Raw genomic sequence first — 16,558 nt, forward strand, 5'->3', positions numbered from 1 at the left:
ACCAAAACGCACCCGCACGACGCACAAGTGGAAACAATCCCATCCACTTGTATTGCTTATGCGAATCCGCATGCGGTGCCTGCATGCGGATTCGCTATAGTGGAAACAAGCCCTTAGTCTGCTTAGTAATCAGGGTTTACACCTGGGTCTCCCAGTGCTGCTCAGATGTTTTGCTGGCCAAAGCCACTGCCATAATATAGTAAGCTGGTGGAAAACTCTGGTGTCAAGTTTTTGCTAAGGCTGCAGCAGGAATATGTGAGCCAAATAACTTTTTTTTATTTTATTAGGGAAGATGAGCCCCACTAAGTTACGGGTACTGCACACTCCTCTGGCACCTGGCCTGTATGGGGTGTGCCATCTTCTCCAGGACTAACTGGCGCTGAATCACATAGTCCAGGGGTGCGAGTACAGAGGGGTTTTTTTTGCATTCATGGACTAAATTTCCTCCTTATGTGGAAGTTCTTTAAAAAAAAAAAAAGTGAAGCCCACAACCTATACATCAAATGGCAGATTCTAAAGGCCAGAGAACCAAAGTGAGGGCCAGCACACACCAAAAACCTCCAGCAGATCTGCTAACTCTAGAGGCTTTTGAAGCCGATTTTTCAGAGCGATTCTAGGCATGTTTAAAGAGGGTTTTCAAAACATGCCTAGTGTTGGAGCGATTTTGTGTAGCAGATTTCAAATATTGTTACAATAAAGCCCAATCTACATGATACGATTCTTTGTGCGATTCCATTACGATTCTATTTACCATCCGATTAAATCTGACATGTCCAATTGGGATTCGATTTGCCATTGCAAAACAATGGCAATTCGAATTGAATCCCGATCGGACATGTCGGATTTAATTGGATCGTAGATTCGTAATCGAATCGCACAAAGAATCATATCGTGTAGATGGGGCTTAAAGTGGCAAAGTCAAATAAAAAGTGGCCTCCCTCAGCCCCCTGCAGCTGATCGGTGCCCACGTAGAGTTGCTCCGATCCTCCTGGACCCGCCGGCGGCCACTTCCGGTTTCGCCGTCAGCCGCCGACAGGCTGGGAACGCAAGTGATTCTTTGCGTTCCCAGCCACAATAGCGCCCCCCTATACTGCTATTGCGGCCTTCCTTGCAGCAATAGCAGCATAGAGGGCGCTATTGTGGCTGGGAAGATGAAGAATCGCCCGCGTTCCCATTCGTTTTTATTAGGGATGGGACGAATCCACAATTTCTTCGAATCCGAATCTAAAAAGGTTCTCGAATATCTCGAACCTTTCGAATCCCGAATCTAACGAATCCTGCACATAAAAATTGTGCGATCCGTGGTATAGTTGCCCGCAGTATAGGTACCCAGGCATAGGTAGCGAGGTAAAGGTGCCTTCAGTATAGCTAGCTAGGTATGGGTGCCTTCAATATTGGTAGCTTTCAGTATAGGTAGCAAGGTATAGGGGCCTGCAGTATAGGTAGCAAGGTATATGGGCCTTCAGTATAGGTAGCAGGGTATATGGGCCTTCAGTATAGGTAGCAGGGTATATGGGCCTTCAGTATAGGTAGCAGGGTATATGGGCCTTCAGTATAGGTAGCAGGGTATATGGGCCTTCAGTATAGGTAGCAGGGTATATGGGCCTTCAGTATAGGTAGCAGGGTATATGGGCCTTCAGTATAGGTAGGTAGCTAGGTATAGGGGCCTTCAGTATAGGTAGTAAGGTACATGTGCCTTCAGTGTAGGTAGGTAGGTAAAGGGACCTTCAGTATAGGTAGCAGGGTATAGGGCCTTTAGGTAGGTAGGTAAAGGGACCTTCAGTATAGGTAGCAGGGTATATGGGCCTTCAGTATAGGTAGCAGGGTATATGGGCCTTCAGTATAGGTAGCAGGGTATATGGGCCTTCAGTATAGGTAGCAGGGTATATGGGCCTTCAGTATAGGTAGCAGGGTATATGGGCCTTCAGTATAGGTAGCAGGGTATATGGGCCTTCAGTATAGGTAGCAGGGTATATGGGCCTTCAGTATAGGTAGCAGGGTATATGGGCCTTCAGTATAGGTAGCAGGGTATATGGGCCTTCAGTATAGGTAGCAGGGTATATGGGCCTTCAGTATAGGTAGCTAGCTAGGTATAGGGGCCTTCAGTATAGGTAGTAAGGTACATGTGCCTTCAGTGTAGGTAGGTAGGTAAAGGGACCTTCAGTATAGGTAGCAGGGTATAGGGCCTTTAGGTAGGTAGGTAAAGGGACCTTCAGTATAGGTAGCAGGGTATATGGGCCTTCAGTATAGGTAGCAGGGTATATGGGCCTTCAGTATAGGTAGCAGGGTATATGGGCCTTCAGTATAGGTAGCAGGGTATATGGGCCTTCAGTATAGGTAGCAGGGTATATGGGCCTTCAGTATAGGTAGCAGGGTATATGGGCCTTCAGTATAGGTAGCAGGGTATATGGGCCTTCAGTATAGGTAGCAGGGTATATGGGCCTTCAGTATAGGTAGCAGGGTATATGGGCCTTCAGTATAGGTAGCAGGGTATATGGGCATTCAGTATAGGTAGCAGGGTATATGTGCCTTCAGTATAGGTAGGTAGCTAGGTATAGGGGCCTTCAGTATAGGTAGTAAGGTACATGTGCCTTCAGTGTAGGTAGGTAGGTAGGTAAAGGGACCTTCAGTATAGGTAGCAGGGTATAGGGCCTTTAGGTAGGTAGGTAAAGGGACCTTCAGTATAGGTAGCAGGGTATATGGGCCTTCAGTATAGGTAGCAGGGTATATGGGCCTTCAGTATAGGTAGCAGGGTATATGGGCCTTCAGTATAGGTAGCAGGGTATATGGGCCTTCAGTATAGGTAGCAGGGTATATGTGCCTTCAGTATAGGTAGCAGGGTATATGTGCCTTCAGTATAGGTAGGTAGCTAGGTATAGGGGCCTTTAGGTAGGTAGGTAGGTAAAGGGACCTTCAGTATAGGTAGCAGGGTATAGGGCCTTTAGGTAGGTAGGTAAAGGGACCTTCAGTATAGGTAGCAGGGTATAGGGCCTTAAGTATAGGTAGGTATGTAGGTAGGCAGATATAGGCAGGTATAGGTGCCTTTAGGTAGGTAGGTACGTATAGGGGGCCTGTAGGTAGGTAGGTATTGAGGCCTGTAGGTAGGTAGGTATAGGGGCCTTTAGATAGGTAGGTATAGGGGCGGGTAGGTAGGTAGGTACGTATAGGGGGCCTTTAGGTAGGTGGGTATAGTGGCCGGTAGGTAGGTAGGTATAGTTGCCTGTAGGTAGGTATAGTTGCCTGTAGGTAGGTATAGTTGCCTGTAGGTAGGTATAGGTGCCTTTAGGTAGGTAGGTATAGGTGCCTTTAGGTAGGTAGGTATAGGTGCCTTTAGGTAGGTAGGTATAGGTGCCTTTAGGTAGGTAGGTATAGGTGCCTTTAGGTAGGTAGGTATAGGTGCCTTTAGGTAGGTATGTATAGGGGGCCTGTAGGTAGGTGGGTAGGTAGGTATTGAGGCCTGTAGGTAGGTAGGTATAGGGGCCTTTAGGTAGGTAGGTAGGTATAGGGGCCTGTAGGTAGGTATAGGGGCCTGTAGGTATAGCGGCCTGTAGGTAGGTAGGTATAGCGGCCTGTAGGTAGGTAGGTATAGAGGCCTGTAGGGATAGTGGTAGGTAGGTAGAAATCCCACGCCCTCCCGCCAACCCCCCCACGGCCCCCTCCGTCCCCCGTGCCTCCTCTGCTCACCCCTGCAAGAATCTACTCACCTTTCCCGTGGAGCGCAGAGCGGCAGACCTCTTCGTTCTTTGTTCCCTCTAGTGGCCGGACCGGCTCTTACTGATAACGTCATTGTAAGAGCCGGTCACTAGGGGGAACCAGGAAGTCGGCGAGAGGTCTGCCGCTCTGCGCTCCGCGATAGGTGAGTGGATGGAAACTATGTGGGCAGGGGGGGCGAGCGGAGGAGGGGGGGGGGGTCGGAGGAGGACGAATGCGAGCGGCGGCGGGATTCGGCGGATTCGTATTGTGGAAAATGGCGTCGGGATTTGAATCCACGAATCTCGAATATTTCCTAATATTCGAGGGATTCGTGGATTCGCAGGATTCGTCGTCCCACCCCTAGTTTTTATCTATATCTTACACACACACACACTCACACTCACACTTCTGTAGTGTCGTTAGTGCACTGTAACCTTTGGCTGATGACGCCTCTGTTGTGGGGGGGGGGGGGGGAGAATCGAAGGGACGTCCAAGTCATTTGACTGATCGGTTTCCAGCGGGTGGGGATGTGCCAAGAACAATGCCGTTGGGTCATGCTTAGGCATAGCTAAAGGTCCGACATGCTTGATCTTTAGGGGTCATCATTGGACCGCTGCACACACTCTGGTCTGCTGCACGACTTTTAGCCATAGTGATCAGTATAGTCCATCACGGCTGAGTTCAGACCAGTGTGGCAATAAGTGTCGTTCTCTGTACAATATACATTATGGTATTAGATTCCAGAAGTTTTCTGTAATGCTTCTGTAATTCTCTGTAATGCTGTAATATGTGCTTACTGCCAGTAGGTGGTGCACATACACCATTATAACTCTTTACAGGCCAGTTTTCAGCGTTGACGAAGTTAACTTGTCTATAACGTTTGTACCAGGATTTTTTTTAACAAGTCAGCCTCGTCCTTACCAGGGAGGTTAATGAAGGCAAAAATTAGAGACTATTAGGTGAGGTATATCTAATAAATTCTTTTGTTTTTTCCTGTCTTTCTGAAGGTCTGCCCATTTCAGTACTTTGGCAATTAAACAAAATCCACTTCTAGCAGAAGCTTATTCGAACCTGGGAAATGTCTACAAAGAGCGAGGACAGCTGCAAGAGGCCATTGAACATTATCGGCATGCGCTACGCCTGAAACCAGACTTCATTGATGGATATATTAATCTGGCTGCAGCTTTGGTGGCTGCTGGAGACATGGAGGGTGCAGTACAGGCCTATGTTTCTGCCCTTCAGTACAATCCTGTAAGCAGTTTCTCTTAGTAGTAAATGCACTTTTTTTTTTCTTTTTTTTCTGTTTACATTGGCCAGTACAGATTTGCTTTTAATGTTTCCTTTAGAAGCATTTTTTTGACTTGGTAGATCACTGCTTAAAAGGGATCTAAAGCAAGAGCGCTATGGAGGCTGCCATATTTTTAAACTGTACTAGTTGCCTAGCTGTCCTGCTGATCTTTTTGGCTGCAGTATTGCCTGAATCGTACACCTGAAACCTGCATGCAGCTAGTGTCAGATTTTTGACAAACATCTGATCTCTTGCATGCTGGTTCAGGGGCTATGGCTAAAAGTATTAGAGGCAGAGGATCAGTAGGACAGCCAGGTAACTGTTATTGTTCAAGAGGAAATAAATGTCAGCCGCCATATACCAAAAGTTAACCCTTTGCACACTTGCATGCAAATGTTAAAACAAATGGATTTTGTTACAAAAGAATGCATTCCCTTGCTTAGCTACACTGTGCAGATGTACCCAGGTATTCGTTGGTATCCTACGAAGGGCCACAGTTAGGACACCTACCAATACCTGGGTACTTCTGCACAGTGTAGGTGACTACGCAAGGGAATGCATTATATTTTGTAACTAAGACTCCGGCTTTTAATTTAGCTTGGTATAGCAGTGGTGCCTGGATGATTGATTCCTGTGAATGCATTTGTTTGTACATTTGCATGTGTGTATAAAGGGTAAACTTTCTTATGCCATTTTGCTGGCCACACCCCTTTAGCATCTCTCTCTAACTTATTTAAATGTCCAAACATGAGGTGATTTGTCTGGATATACATACAGTATGCTTTTTTTTTTTTTTTCTTTACGCCTGCATGTACCTTCAAGTATCCTTTAAAGTGAACCAGAGATGAAGCACCCTCATGTATTTTACCATATATATCAGTGGGAACATTAGAGAAAACACCTACCCTGCTCTCTGTTTCATCCTCACTGTTAAAAATGTCATTAGCTGTGATAAGAATCCCGGACTGAGCATTCAGTCTGGCTTTGCTGGGAATGATTATTGCTGAGTCATTATAGCAGTGCCACAAGGGGGCAGGCTTGGGCTTGAAAAGACACCAGAGAAGACAGACTCAGCTATAATCATTCCGTAGCAAAGCTAGACTGAATGCTCAGTCGGGGATTCTTATCAGAGGTGATAAGTCAGATTAAATAGAGAACAATGAAGCAAAAAGCAGATTAGGTGTTTACTGTCATGTTCCCACTGATTTATAAGGTAAAATACATGAGGGTACTTCGTCTCTGGTTCTCTTTAAAGGGACTCCGAGCTAAAAAAAAAAAAGAAAATTGCACTCACCTTGGGCTTTCTGCAGCCCAGTGTAGGTCGGGAGGTCCCACGACTGCGTCCTGGGTCTTCTCCCAGAGATGGCTGGCCGGCGGCTCCAGGCGACACTGGCCCGAGTGTCGGGCTTCCGCATATGAGACACGTGTGACGTAATCACGCCGGCTGCCTCGCGTCATCACGGCGGCCAGCGTGACAATACGGCACATGCGTGATTAAACCGCGCACGCACCATATTGTCACGCCGGCCGGCGTGATGACGTCACACGTGGCGGAAGCGGGAGCCTAACACTCGGGCCAGTGTCGCCTGGAGCCTCCCGGAAGCCGATGGCCAGCCATCTCTGGGAGAAGAGCCAGGACGCAGTCGTGGGACCCCCCCGACCTACACTGGGCTGCAGAAAGCCCAAGGTGAGTGCTATTTTAAATTTTTTGTTTTTGAGCTCGGAGTCCCTTTAAGTTTGGTACCAGATGGATATTCGTTTTAGTGCAAGATGCTCTTCAGACTACCATCCTGTGTGGGAGTCGGACGCAGATCTTATGGCTTGATCTTATGGCTTTTGGCTGATTTGGCCGGTCAGGGCTGTTTCTGCGTTGAATCTATTGTGTAAATGGCATCCCTTGCGTGTTGCGGAGCGATCCAGGCTGCCAGATCGTCTCCGCTCAGTGCATTGTTCTACTTCTGATTCTAATCTTGCTAATTTAACTCTGCTACTGATTGGAAGTTGTAAGCTATTTTTATACATCTCTAAAGGCCCATACACACGGGCTACAACTGTTGCTGGAAACACATGGCGCGCGCATGTTGCGGCGACAGGTCCTCCATGTGTATGAAGCACGCAAGGAGCTGTTGCTAATCAGAGCTGTCGCCAGGCAATTGAATTGGCCAGTCGCCAGCAACAGCTGTTGCAGGAACTGCAGACATCCGTGCCTCGTGTGTATGTAGCTTAATGGCCCATACCCCCCCCCCCCCCCCCCGCCGGAAGCTCTGTGTACCTCCAATGGAGGTTGCTGTCGCTAGTCCACGCACTCACGCGGACTAGCGACAGCTGCGGCGGCGACTGTCGCCAGGCGATTGAACTTTTCAATCGCATGGCGACATCAGCGACAGTTCGGGGTGCGCGCCCGTTGCGGGCGACAGTTCGGGGTGCGCGCGGCCCATACTCACGGGCGACCTGTCGCCGCAACAGTTGAGGCGACAAAAGTCCCTCGTGAGTATGGGCCATAAGGCTGGTTTCACAGTAAAGTCCCACGTTACAGCAGCCAGTAACGCAGCCTAACTCACAGCACTGTAAAATCAATGTGCTGTTTCACAGTGCCCATGTTGCGTTACATAGTAACGCAGCACGTTTAAACAAAGTGCTGCATGCTGTACGTTATATTGGGCTAAGCCACGTTAGACTATTTGCACATGCTCAGTAATGTTGGAGGAGGAGGTCTCCCCTCCTCCTCCGCCACATGGCTAATTAACCACTTGATGACCCAGCCTTTACCCCACCCTTAAGGACCAGCGCTGTATTTGCTGATCTGTGCTGGGTCGGCTCTGCAGCCCCCAGCACAGATCAAACACCAGGCAGAGCGACCAGATCGCCCCCTTTTTTCCCCACTAGGGGGATGATGTGCTGGTGGGATCTGATCGCTCCTGCCTGCGTGCGTCCTTCACCGCAGGATTCCCCCTCTCCCTGAACTCCCCCCCCCCCCCCCCCCCCCCCCTTCCCCGGAGATCCGAGGCTGCACAGGAACGGATCTGTCCTGTGCAGCCTCTAACAGGCTCCTGCCTGTCATGTGACAGCGATCCCTGGCCGCTGATTGGCCGGGGATCGCTGATCCAGTACAACGCTGCTACTGTTAGCAGCATTGTACAAATGTAAACAATGCGGATTATTTCCGCTTGTGTTTACATTTAGCCTGTGAGCCGTGATCGGCGGCCCACAGGCTGTTCACGGAGCCCCCCGCCGTGAATTGACAGGAAGCAGCTCGCGAGAGCGGCTGCTTCCTGATTAATTAGCCTGCAGCCGGCGACGCAGATCTGCGTTGCTAGTCCTGCAGCTGCCACTTTGCCGACGCGCGGTATGAGTGCGCGGTCGGCAAGTGGTTAACCTCCCCGGCGTTTTATTAAGATCGCCAGGGAGGCTGCGGGCGGCCTTCCGTGTTTCGCTTACCTCGTCGCCATGGCGACGAGCGGAGTGACGTCATGGACGTCAGCCGACGTCCTGACGTCAGCCGCCTCCGATCCAGCCCTTAGCGCTGGCCGGAACTTTTTGTTCTGGCTACGCTGGGCTATGGCGGCTGGGGGGACCCTCTTTCGCCGCTGCATGCGGCGGATCGCCGCGCTGCAGCGGCGATCAGGTAGCACACGCGGCTGGCAAAGTGCCGGCTGCGTGTGCTGCTTTTTATTTGAGCCAAATCGGCCCAGCAGGGCCTGAGCGGCAGGCTCCTTCAGACCGCTCAGCAGGTTAATAATGACTGCACTGAAGAGACTCATGGTGGGACTGTAGTGTTGTCCGGATCATGAACGAGTCGAATCATCCGGATCATCACAATGAAAGATTCGGTTCACAGTGGATGTCTGTCTGGAAGAAACAGGAACATACAGAATGTACAGTGCATGGAAAGTCCTGTCCTGCTAATCATTTCACCCAATCTGCTTCCCTAATAAAATGATTCAAATGATTTGGTTCAAAGATCCGGATCTTTTCAATGATCCGATTCATATGATCCGAATCTTTAAAAAGATCCGGACTTCCTATCACTAATCTGGAGCGGCTGCTTTGAGAGCTGCATAACGCAGCTCAATCTGACGTCCAACTTCAAAACCACCATGCGTTGCGTTAAGGGCACGTTATGCGACCATAACGTCCCCTAAAACGCAACGTCCTGGTGGGAAAGTAGCCTAAAGGTGGCCATACACGATACAATAAAAACGTTCAATTTCCTGTTTATTCGAGCTAAATGATCGTATCGAATGAAAGTCGAAAATATATATAATTTTTTTTTCGATCAAGAAATTCGAACGATTATCTCGGTTTGTCAAGAAAAATCTGATCGGACATGCTGGAAAAAATCTTTATATTCGATCTAACGGAATAATCGAACTAAATTATCTAATCGAATAAAAAATTGTACCATGTATGGGCGCCATAAGATATTTCACATGTTTTTCTTTCTCATGATTTACTGCTTTTCCTCTCATTGACAGGATTTGTACTGTGTTCGTAGTGACCTGGGTAATCTCCTTAAAGCCCTAGGTCGCTTAGAAGAAGCTAAGGTAAGTTTAAATCATCCTGACTGTAATACTTACTACTTGCTGCCTATGTGCATTCAGTCTTCAGTTTTCTGCCACAGATTAGCTTCATACAATGTTTACTGCGGTGTTATTGGAATGAGGCTATAAATTAAGCATGACCCAAGGAATGTAACGGCTTCTCTTTTCACTGAGGAGCTGTTAGCTGTATATGAAACCCCTTTGGAGAGTTCCTAATGTGCAAAGGTATTTCGGAATTCTCCCTGATTTAAATTTACAGCCATTTTTAATTGGACTTAAGTCTGCTAGTTCATCTCATTTGATGAACTTAGGGACACAACAAAATGAACCAAAGAGCCCACCTTTTTAAACCCTTTTTTGCTCCCGCAGTATGTTCCTTTTTCTATGGAAGAAAGGCTGGTAATTAACCCAGATCACTCTAATTCTGTGCCATTGTATACCAGATGGCTTATTTAAACTAGCAAAGGACAGAGGCTGGTTTGTATGAAGAAAATGGACTGATGAAAAGAAATTGGTTAATAAAGGTGGCTTCTAGCAGTTAACATATAATAGCCCAAGAAATTGTTCTTTAATGTTACAGCTTTGCACAAGTTTGTGAAGGTAACTGTTATTACAAGCCACCTTGTGCGTCTGCGCTGCTAGGGAAAGGAGTTGGGAGAAACGTGAGGATTCCTCTAAGCCTTTAGTTACTCCAAACCCCACGCGCATGCAACCGCATGGAGTGTAAATTCAGAGTAGCTGTCCATTTGTCATGAGACCTTCCGCAAAGTGGTGGGGTTGGGGATTGTTGGGAACTCTGGCATTGAGGGGAATATTGAATTCAATTGGCAGGTAGATTTGATTTTCAATGAATTTGGGGTTCTCAGCCTATCATTTGGACAGCTAACACTTATTGCACTTCACTGCTGCTTTAGCGACACTGGCATAGGAGCAAACCGCGCCTGCGTAGGATGCTGATTTCTTTATTTCAGAGGACTGGAAGCGCCTAGTGTGAGAGTCTTATTTTTTTTCTTTGAAAACAGAATTAAAGAATCACTTATATATGACTTTCTTTGTAATCAGTGCATTTCATTATCAAGCCAGCTGTTTCCTCATACCAAAATTAACATTTTATCATCTCTGAATTTTAAAGCCTTTCTTCCAGCCATGCACTTTTGCCACCACCCCCTGATCCTCCTGCATGATAAACATACAAGTCAGCTTGACATGTCCTTGTCTGAATCATAGAGCATATCCAAAAGCATTTCACTTGCTTTGTTGAGATCTTTTACTAATGATATTGTTTTTATTTTCTCTCTTGTTTTTGGTTTTTTACCACTGATATTGTATTTAGAAGGTTTCAGGTGGGTGAAAACTGCTATTCCATGCGTAAGGTGCCTCGCTGAAGGGAGCTCGAGGCCTGGATCTAGGCAGACATGCACCTCCTCCTCTTCCAGCAAGGAACGCACCGAAAAGTCCCATGAAATATGGTAACGGGTTTGTAACTGCCACAACAAAACCATTTGCTCCATGCCTGAATCCTTCTGTCTTGTGGCTTCAAAAACAGCTTAAAATGTTTATTTACAAGCAATTAAAAAAAAAATATATACTACTAGCCACAATTCTTTAAAGGAAAAAATATATCTTAAAAGAAAACAATTTGGAGCTAGTTGTAGATGTAAGCTTCTAACTCTTCCAAATGTTCATTATTTTTTTTCCTTTTTTATTTCTTCTTTGTTTGGACTGAATCGTTCTGCTCCTCATCATGCGCTGTGAGTCTGCAGCAGCGCAAAGGCTGCGCTTGCGAATCGCGCATTGCGTGTGGAGAAATGGATGTGAACAGCCAATCTGGTAGTTAGCCCATGTACTGTAGGTGGGATGAATGCTACATATTTTAGGGCAGAAATAATGAGGGAGGCGGTGGGGTACATTTTACCTTGATTGATACCAATTGTACTTTCACTGGTATAAACCTATCAAGTTGGCTGTTAACCTATTTTTGCGCAATTGCGAAGCGCTGCAATAGCATAATATTGCTGTGAGCATGGGGTCGCCTGCGACTTTGGCGCCTGCATTACAGGGGCCCTCACCTGCTTGCAATGCTGCCATTTCTGGTTTTTCTGTTGCCTTTTAAATACATTTAACTGAAGTGTTGTTACTGAAGATAAAAAGAACTAGCAATAATACTATTTTTGTTCTGAGTGTAACACTTAACAGTTAAGAAACAGAGAGGTTTCTGAATAAAAAGGCCTGACTTAGAAATGGTTGCTTGCATTAGGGTTTGGGTTTGCGCCCGCGTAGGGTTCATCGATTTGCGCAGCATATCAAGCGCTGGCGAGCCTATGCTGCAGGCTCACTTTTTGCTGTTTGGAGAATAAAGTCTAACATATCTTGTATTTTTTTCTTCCAAATCCCTCTTTCTTCCTCCCCTCCCTTCCCGAAAATTAAACCCATTTAAGGCTTGTTATTTGAAAGCTATTGAAACTCAGCCAAACTTTGCTGTGGCTTGGAGTAACCTTGGATGTGTTTTTAATGCACAAGGGGAGATCTGGCTTGCCATTCATCACTTTGAAAAGGTATGCATGTTTATTGACAAATCTCATGTTTCTGAAAGTAATTTTTGAGTTGGATCTCATGCATCATTGTAAACATGCATATTTGTTTTTGCCATGCCTGGGGAAAAAAAATACATATTTAGCTGCATTTCTAGACCTGCTGAAAAATGCTTTGTGCACACAAGGCAAGAATGACAAACCTTGTAAGTAGGTCATATATAATTGGTCTATTTTGCTTTCTTTTTAAAGGGTTCTGAGCAGCATGTATGAAACCTAAATTAATAATTTCTAACCATAACCTAATGAATGAACCATACACAGCAGTGTACTGTGTGGTTTAAGTTGCCAGCCCCTATAGGCCCCTGTCCTGTACTCTTGTTAGTGCCTACCGTATATACTCCGCTAAAAGTCAAGAAATTTTAGGTCTGATTTGCTTAAAGGGGCATTTCAGCCTAAACAAAAAATGCTCTCATTAAGTTACATTAGTTATGTTAATTAAAATAGATGAGTAATGTAATCTCTTACCCACCCTGTTTTAAAAACAGGCAAATGTTTGTGATTTCATGGGGGCAGCCATCTTTTTGGTTGAAAGAAGGTGACAGGGAGCATGAGACACAGTTCCAACTGTCCCGTGTCCGGATCACCCCTCCCAGCTGCGCGTGCTAGGCTTCAAATCTCTAATTCAAAAGAAAAAAAAAAGCCTGCAAAACAGCAGAATGAGAACATCATCAGAAATCCCATCATGCTTTGCACAGCATCAGGGGAAAAATGCCTGGGCAGTTTTCTTCTGTGCAGATAAAAATGAGGCTTGGGTAAGTAAAACAAAGTTCTGATGCTGTGAATCTGTTAAAGAAACACCAAGCCTTTTCAGTGCTGCTGAGTAAATTTTTAGTCTGGAGCTAAACTGTAGGGGGCGACTTATACGCGAGTAATACCTAAATTTCTTACTTATAGCCTTGTAAAATGCAGTTCCATCTGTCCCCACTTGTGGCAACGCTCTCCTACTATCCCCTGCTCCCCCAGCTGCCGATAGTAGCATTTTGCAACTAATTTGTGCAAGTGCCAATATCTGCAATTATTGCAGCTGTGCTCATCCACTAACACTGCACTTCCTTGTATCCGTGATCTGCCAGTGCTTCCTGTCCTGTATTGATGGATTTCTGCTCCAAAACTCAGCAGATTAAAGAGAAGTCTGTTTCTAAGGCAAACTTGCTCTCGCTGGTACAATAGCAAGGTTCAGTCACTGCTACAAAGTTCTCCATTTACAGAGCCCCTTTGCTGCTAGGTACTAGCCTCCCCCACATGTTCTGCCTCGATCACTGCTCTTCCCTCAGGTCCCTGCTACTAACTTCCCCGCACATGGTCACTTAATGCTGTCAGACTTGGTGCTGCTGTTCTGATCTGACGGGGTGACTGTGGAGTGCAGGGGGAGAGAGAAGAGTGAAAGCAGGGAAACCTCAGCTAGAACAAATGTTTTGCCTTTGCTGACACCCTATGTAACCAGATACAGCGGGGAAATTAACTCTTTAAGGTCTCTAGGCATTTCCCCCACACTGTGCTGCCGTTAATGTTGTGTATTAACACTTTAACATGATCACTGTTTGGGGAAGATGCTTAGAGATCATCAGGGGTTAATTTCTCCAGGTTTCTTGCCTTATACAACATTAAAGAGAACCAGAGATGACGAACAATACAGATTTATACATACCTGAGGCTTCCTCCAGCTCCATAAGCCTGGATCGCTCCCACGCCGCTGTCCTCCGCTGCCTTTATCCGCCAGGTACCGGGTCCCGTACTTTCGGCCAGTCGACGCAAGCGAAATGCATCACTTCTGGCGGACGCGGCCAATTGTACGCAAGAGCAGGGACTCCCTCCATATCCCTGCTCTTGCGTATGATTGGCCGTGTCAGCCGGAAGTGACAAGACCCGGTATCGGCGATAGAGGCAGCGGAGGACGGTGGCGTGGGAACGATCCAGGCTTATATGGCTGGAGGAAGCCCCAGGTATGTATAAAAGCTTTTTCATTTTTTTCAAGACTGTTCGTCTCTGGTTCCCTTTTAAAAGCAGCAGTGTGGAGAAATTCCAGCTTAAAGGAATACTTAAGGGAAGAAAAAAAAAAATGACATTTACTCACCCGGGGCATCCCTCAGCCCCCTGAAGCTGGATGGTGCCCTCGCAGCCCCGCTCCGATCGTCCTGTCCCCGCCGGCGGCTACTTCCGGGTTCGGCGACAGCCGCCGACAGGCTGGGAACGCGGCTGATTTTCCGCGTTCCCACTCGCTATATGCTGCTATAGCGTAGCTATATACGCTATAGCAGCATATAGCGAGTGGGAACGCGGAAAATCAGCCGCGTTCCCAGCCTGTCGGCGGCTGTCGCCGAACCCGGAAGTAGCCGCCGGCGGGGACAGGACGATCGGAGCGGGGCTGCGAGGGCACCATCCAGCTTCAGGGGGCTGAGGGATGCCCCGGGTGAGTAAATGTCATTTTTTTTTTTCCCTTTAAGTATTCCTTTAAGGGGGGTCTAAAATTTGGGTTGACTTATACACTAAGTCAACATATTTGAGTATACGGTATACATATAGTTGGTGAACCAACCATGGAAAATACTAAACTCAATTAAGTGTCAATACTCCTAGGGTCATTCAGATGGGCTCTCAGCCACTGCCATATTAACAGTATGTATTTGTAAAATCACACATATCCCTAATGAAATATCGAGAGTCTTAGACCACAATATTTTTATATTAAAAATAGGTATTCTTGTATCTATGTACTAAGAGTTTACAAAATAGAAGTTCCAGGTAAGTTAGCCCCTCCCCCCCCCAGCCCCCCCCCCCCCCCCCCACACTTTTTTTAAATCTGTTTCAGTTCCTTTAAGGTGTGTACAGGGGGGTGCTTCTAGTTGCCCACCCCTGATTTACTTTTCCTAGCTTACTGATTTTTGAGCTTTAAACAAAAATAGACTTGGTTAACTCAGTATTGAGCTTGGGGTTAGCAAGACTGAAAAACGAATTCTTCCTTGTGCAAAAAAAATAAACATAGCAGCACCTTTATTTCCATGAGAAGGTCCCCGTTTAATCCCCTTGTAAACGTGCACTGTGAGCATAACCACTGTAAGCATACTGCATTGCAAGCAGATCAGGCAGATGCAATCTATTTGTCTTGTGCTTTGTTCCAGAATGTCTCTACTCAGCAGAGGCACTTGTCATATGATAAAATAACCCTTTTGAGGTATTAGAGAAACATTTCTAGATTCACAGGTAACCTACAATTGTAGCATATGTATTTGTTTGGGAACATTACTTTTGAGCTCTAGGTCAGTTGTCACCACAAGCTGTCAATTCATGTTATTAATCTTTGCTGCTGAATTTAAATGTGACACACTACAAATAATATGAAAATGGTTTCTATAACTGATCATTGTATTAGAGAGTAGGACTAATATATAACCTGTTAGTCTCGCGGTAGCTTTAATCAGTTCATCTTGACGGAACATTCACTTTGTAACATGCATGGTATAAGAGCTGAAATAACCCTAAACCACAGGGGCCACTTGCAAACCCCACTGCTTAAAGCAGACCTAAACTCAGAACTTTGTCACTGCTCTAAAAGATAAGCAGCATCATAGTAACCTTTAAAGAAAAAACATTTCCTTGTTACAGCTTATAGAACTCCTACTGAGATTCTGCCGAATGGTTACTTACTGGGAGCACAAAGGGTTAACATATTAGCTCAGAATTGGGCAGACAGCTGGCAGGTCAAATTACAGTAGCTCATTACTTGCTGTGAAGGGAGAATTAGGCTGTTCTCTGTGAACACATACAGGGTAGATTTTTTTTCTCCTGTGCCAGAGTTCAGGTCCGCTTTGGGTTCTCTCCTCCTTATTGTAACTGCCATTCCCCTCCCCCAAAACTGCTGCCATCACCCCCGCCCCCAAATAACTGGTGTGGGCAATATAATTACCCCCTCCACACTAGAACTAAATGTGGCCAGCGTACTAACTCCACCATATAATGTGTGAGCAGTGTCACACCCCCTCTGTTAAGTGTAGACAGTTTAACCTCCACCCCAGTTCATCTATTCCATTTGTATATATGTGTGTTTTTTTTTTAGATTGCCTGGTGTTTGGGAAGCTTAAACTAGTTTGTGTAGTTTTTGTAATACTTAAGTGATCTTACCTTATTTTTGCAATTATTTTTAGGCTGTTACACTTGATCCTAATTTTCTGGATGCATATATTAATTTGGGAAATGTTCTTAAAGAAGCCCGCATATTCGATAGGTAATGTGTTCTCATATGAAGATGTTTTTTCCTTACTAATCTCTCAGACTATTCTGTGTGAGGTGTTTCTTTTAATGAATGTAATTCTATACTTTTTATTTTACTATATTCATTTTGCTAATTGTTTCTTACTTTTGGTTTTATACTTGTCATTCATTATCCAATTTCCAGTGTCTTCCAAATTATGCACACACAAAACAGTGATGCCGCTATTATCATT

The 16,558-nt window shown here is 45.9% G+C and overlaps 1 protein-coding gene across 5 annotated transcripts in view; it reads left to right on the forward strand.

Annotated features, from left to right (window-relative positions):
- The window catches only part of OGT (O-linked N-acetylglucosamine (GlcNAc) transferase), a 94,685-nt gene that overhangs the window by 25,138 nt on the left and 52,989 nt on the right, over positions 1–16,558 (forward strand). For 4 of the 5 annotated variants that reach the window (XM_068247523.1, XM_068247520.1, XM_068247521.1 and 1 more), the window contains exons 3-6: positions 4,701–4,944; positions 9,457–9,525; positions 11,961–12,077; positions 16,259–16,338. In XM_068247523.1, coding sequence (XP_068103624.1) covers positions 4,701–4,944; positions 9,457–9,525; positions 11,961–12,077; positions 16,259–16,338 — 510 coding nt within the window. Of the gene's footprint in view, positions 1–4,700; positions 4,945–9,456; positions 9,526–9,666; positions 10,992–11,960; positions 12,078–16,258; positions 16,339–16,558 lie in introns of those variants that run through there. The other variant, XM_068247525.1, reaches the window with a different exon arrangement.

This window comes from Hyperolius riggenbachi, chromosome 8 (assembly GCF_040937935.1).
Source record: "Hyperolius riggenbachi isolate aHypRig1 chromosome 8, aHypRig1.pri, whole genome shotgun sequence".
NCBI classification, from domain to species: Eukaryota; Metazoa; Chordata; class Amphibia; order Anura; family Hyperoliidae; genus Hyperolius; species Hyperolius riggenbachi.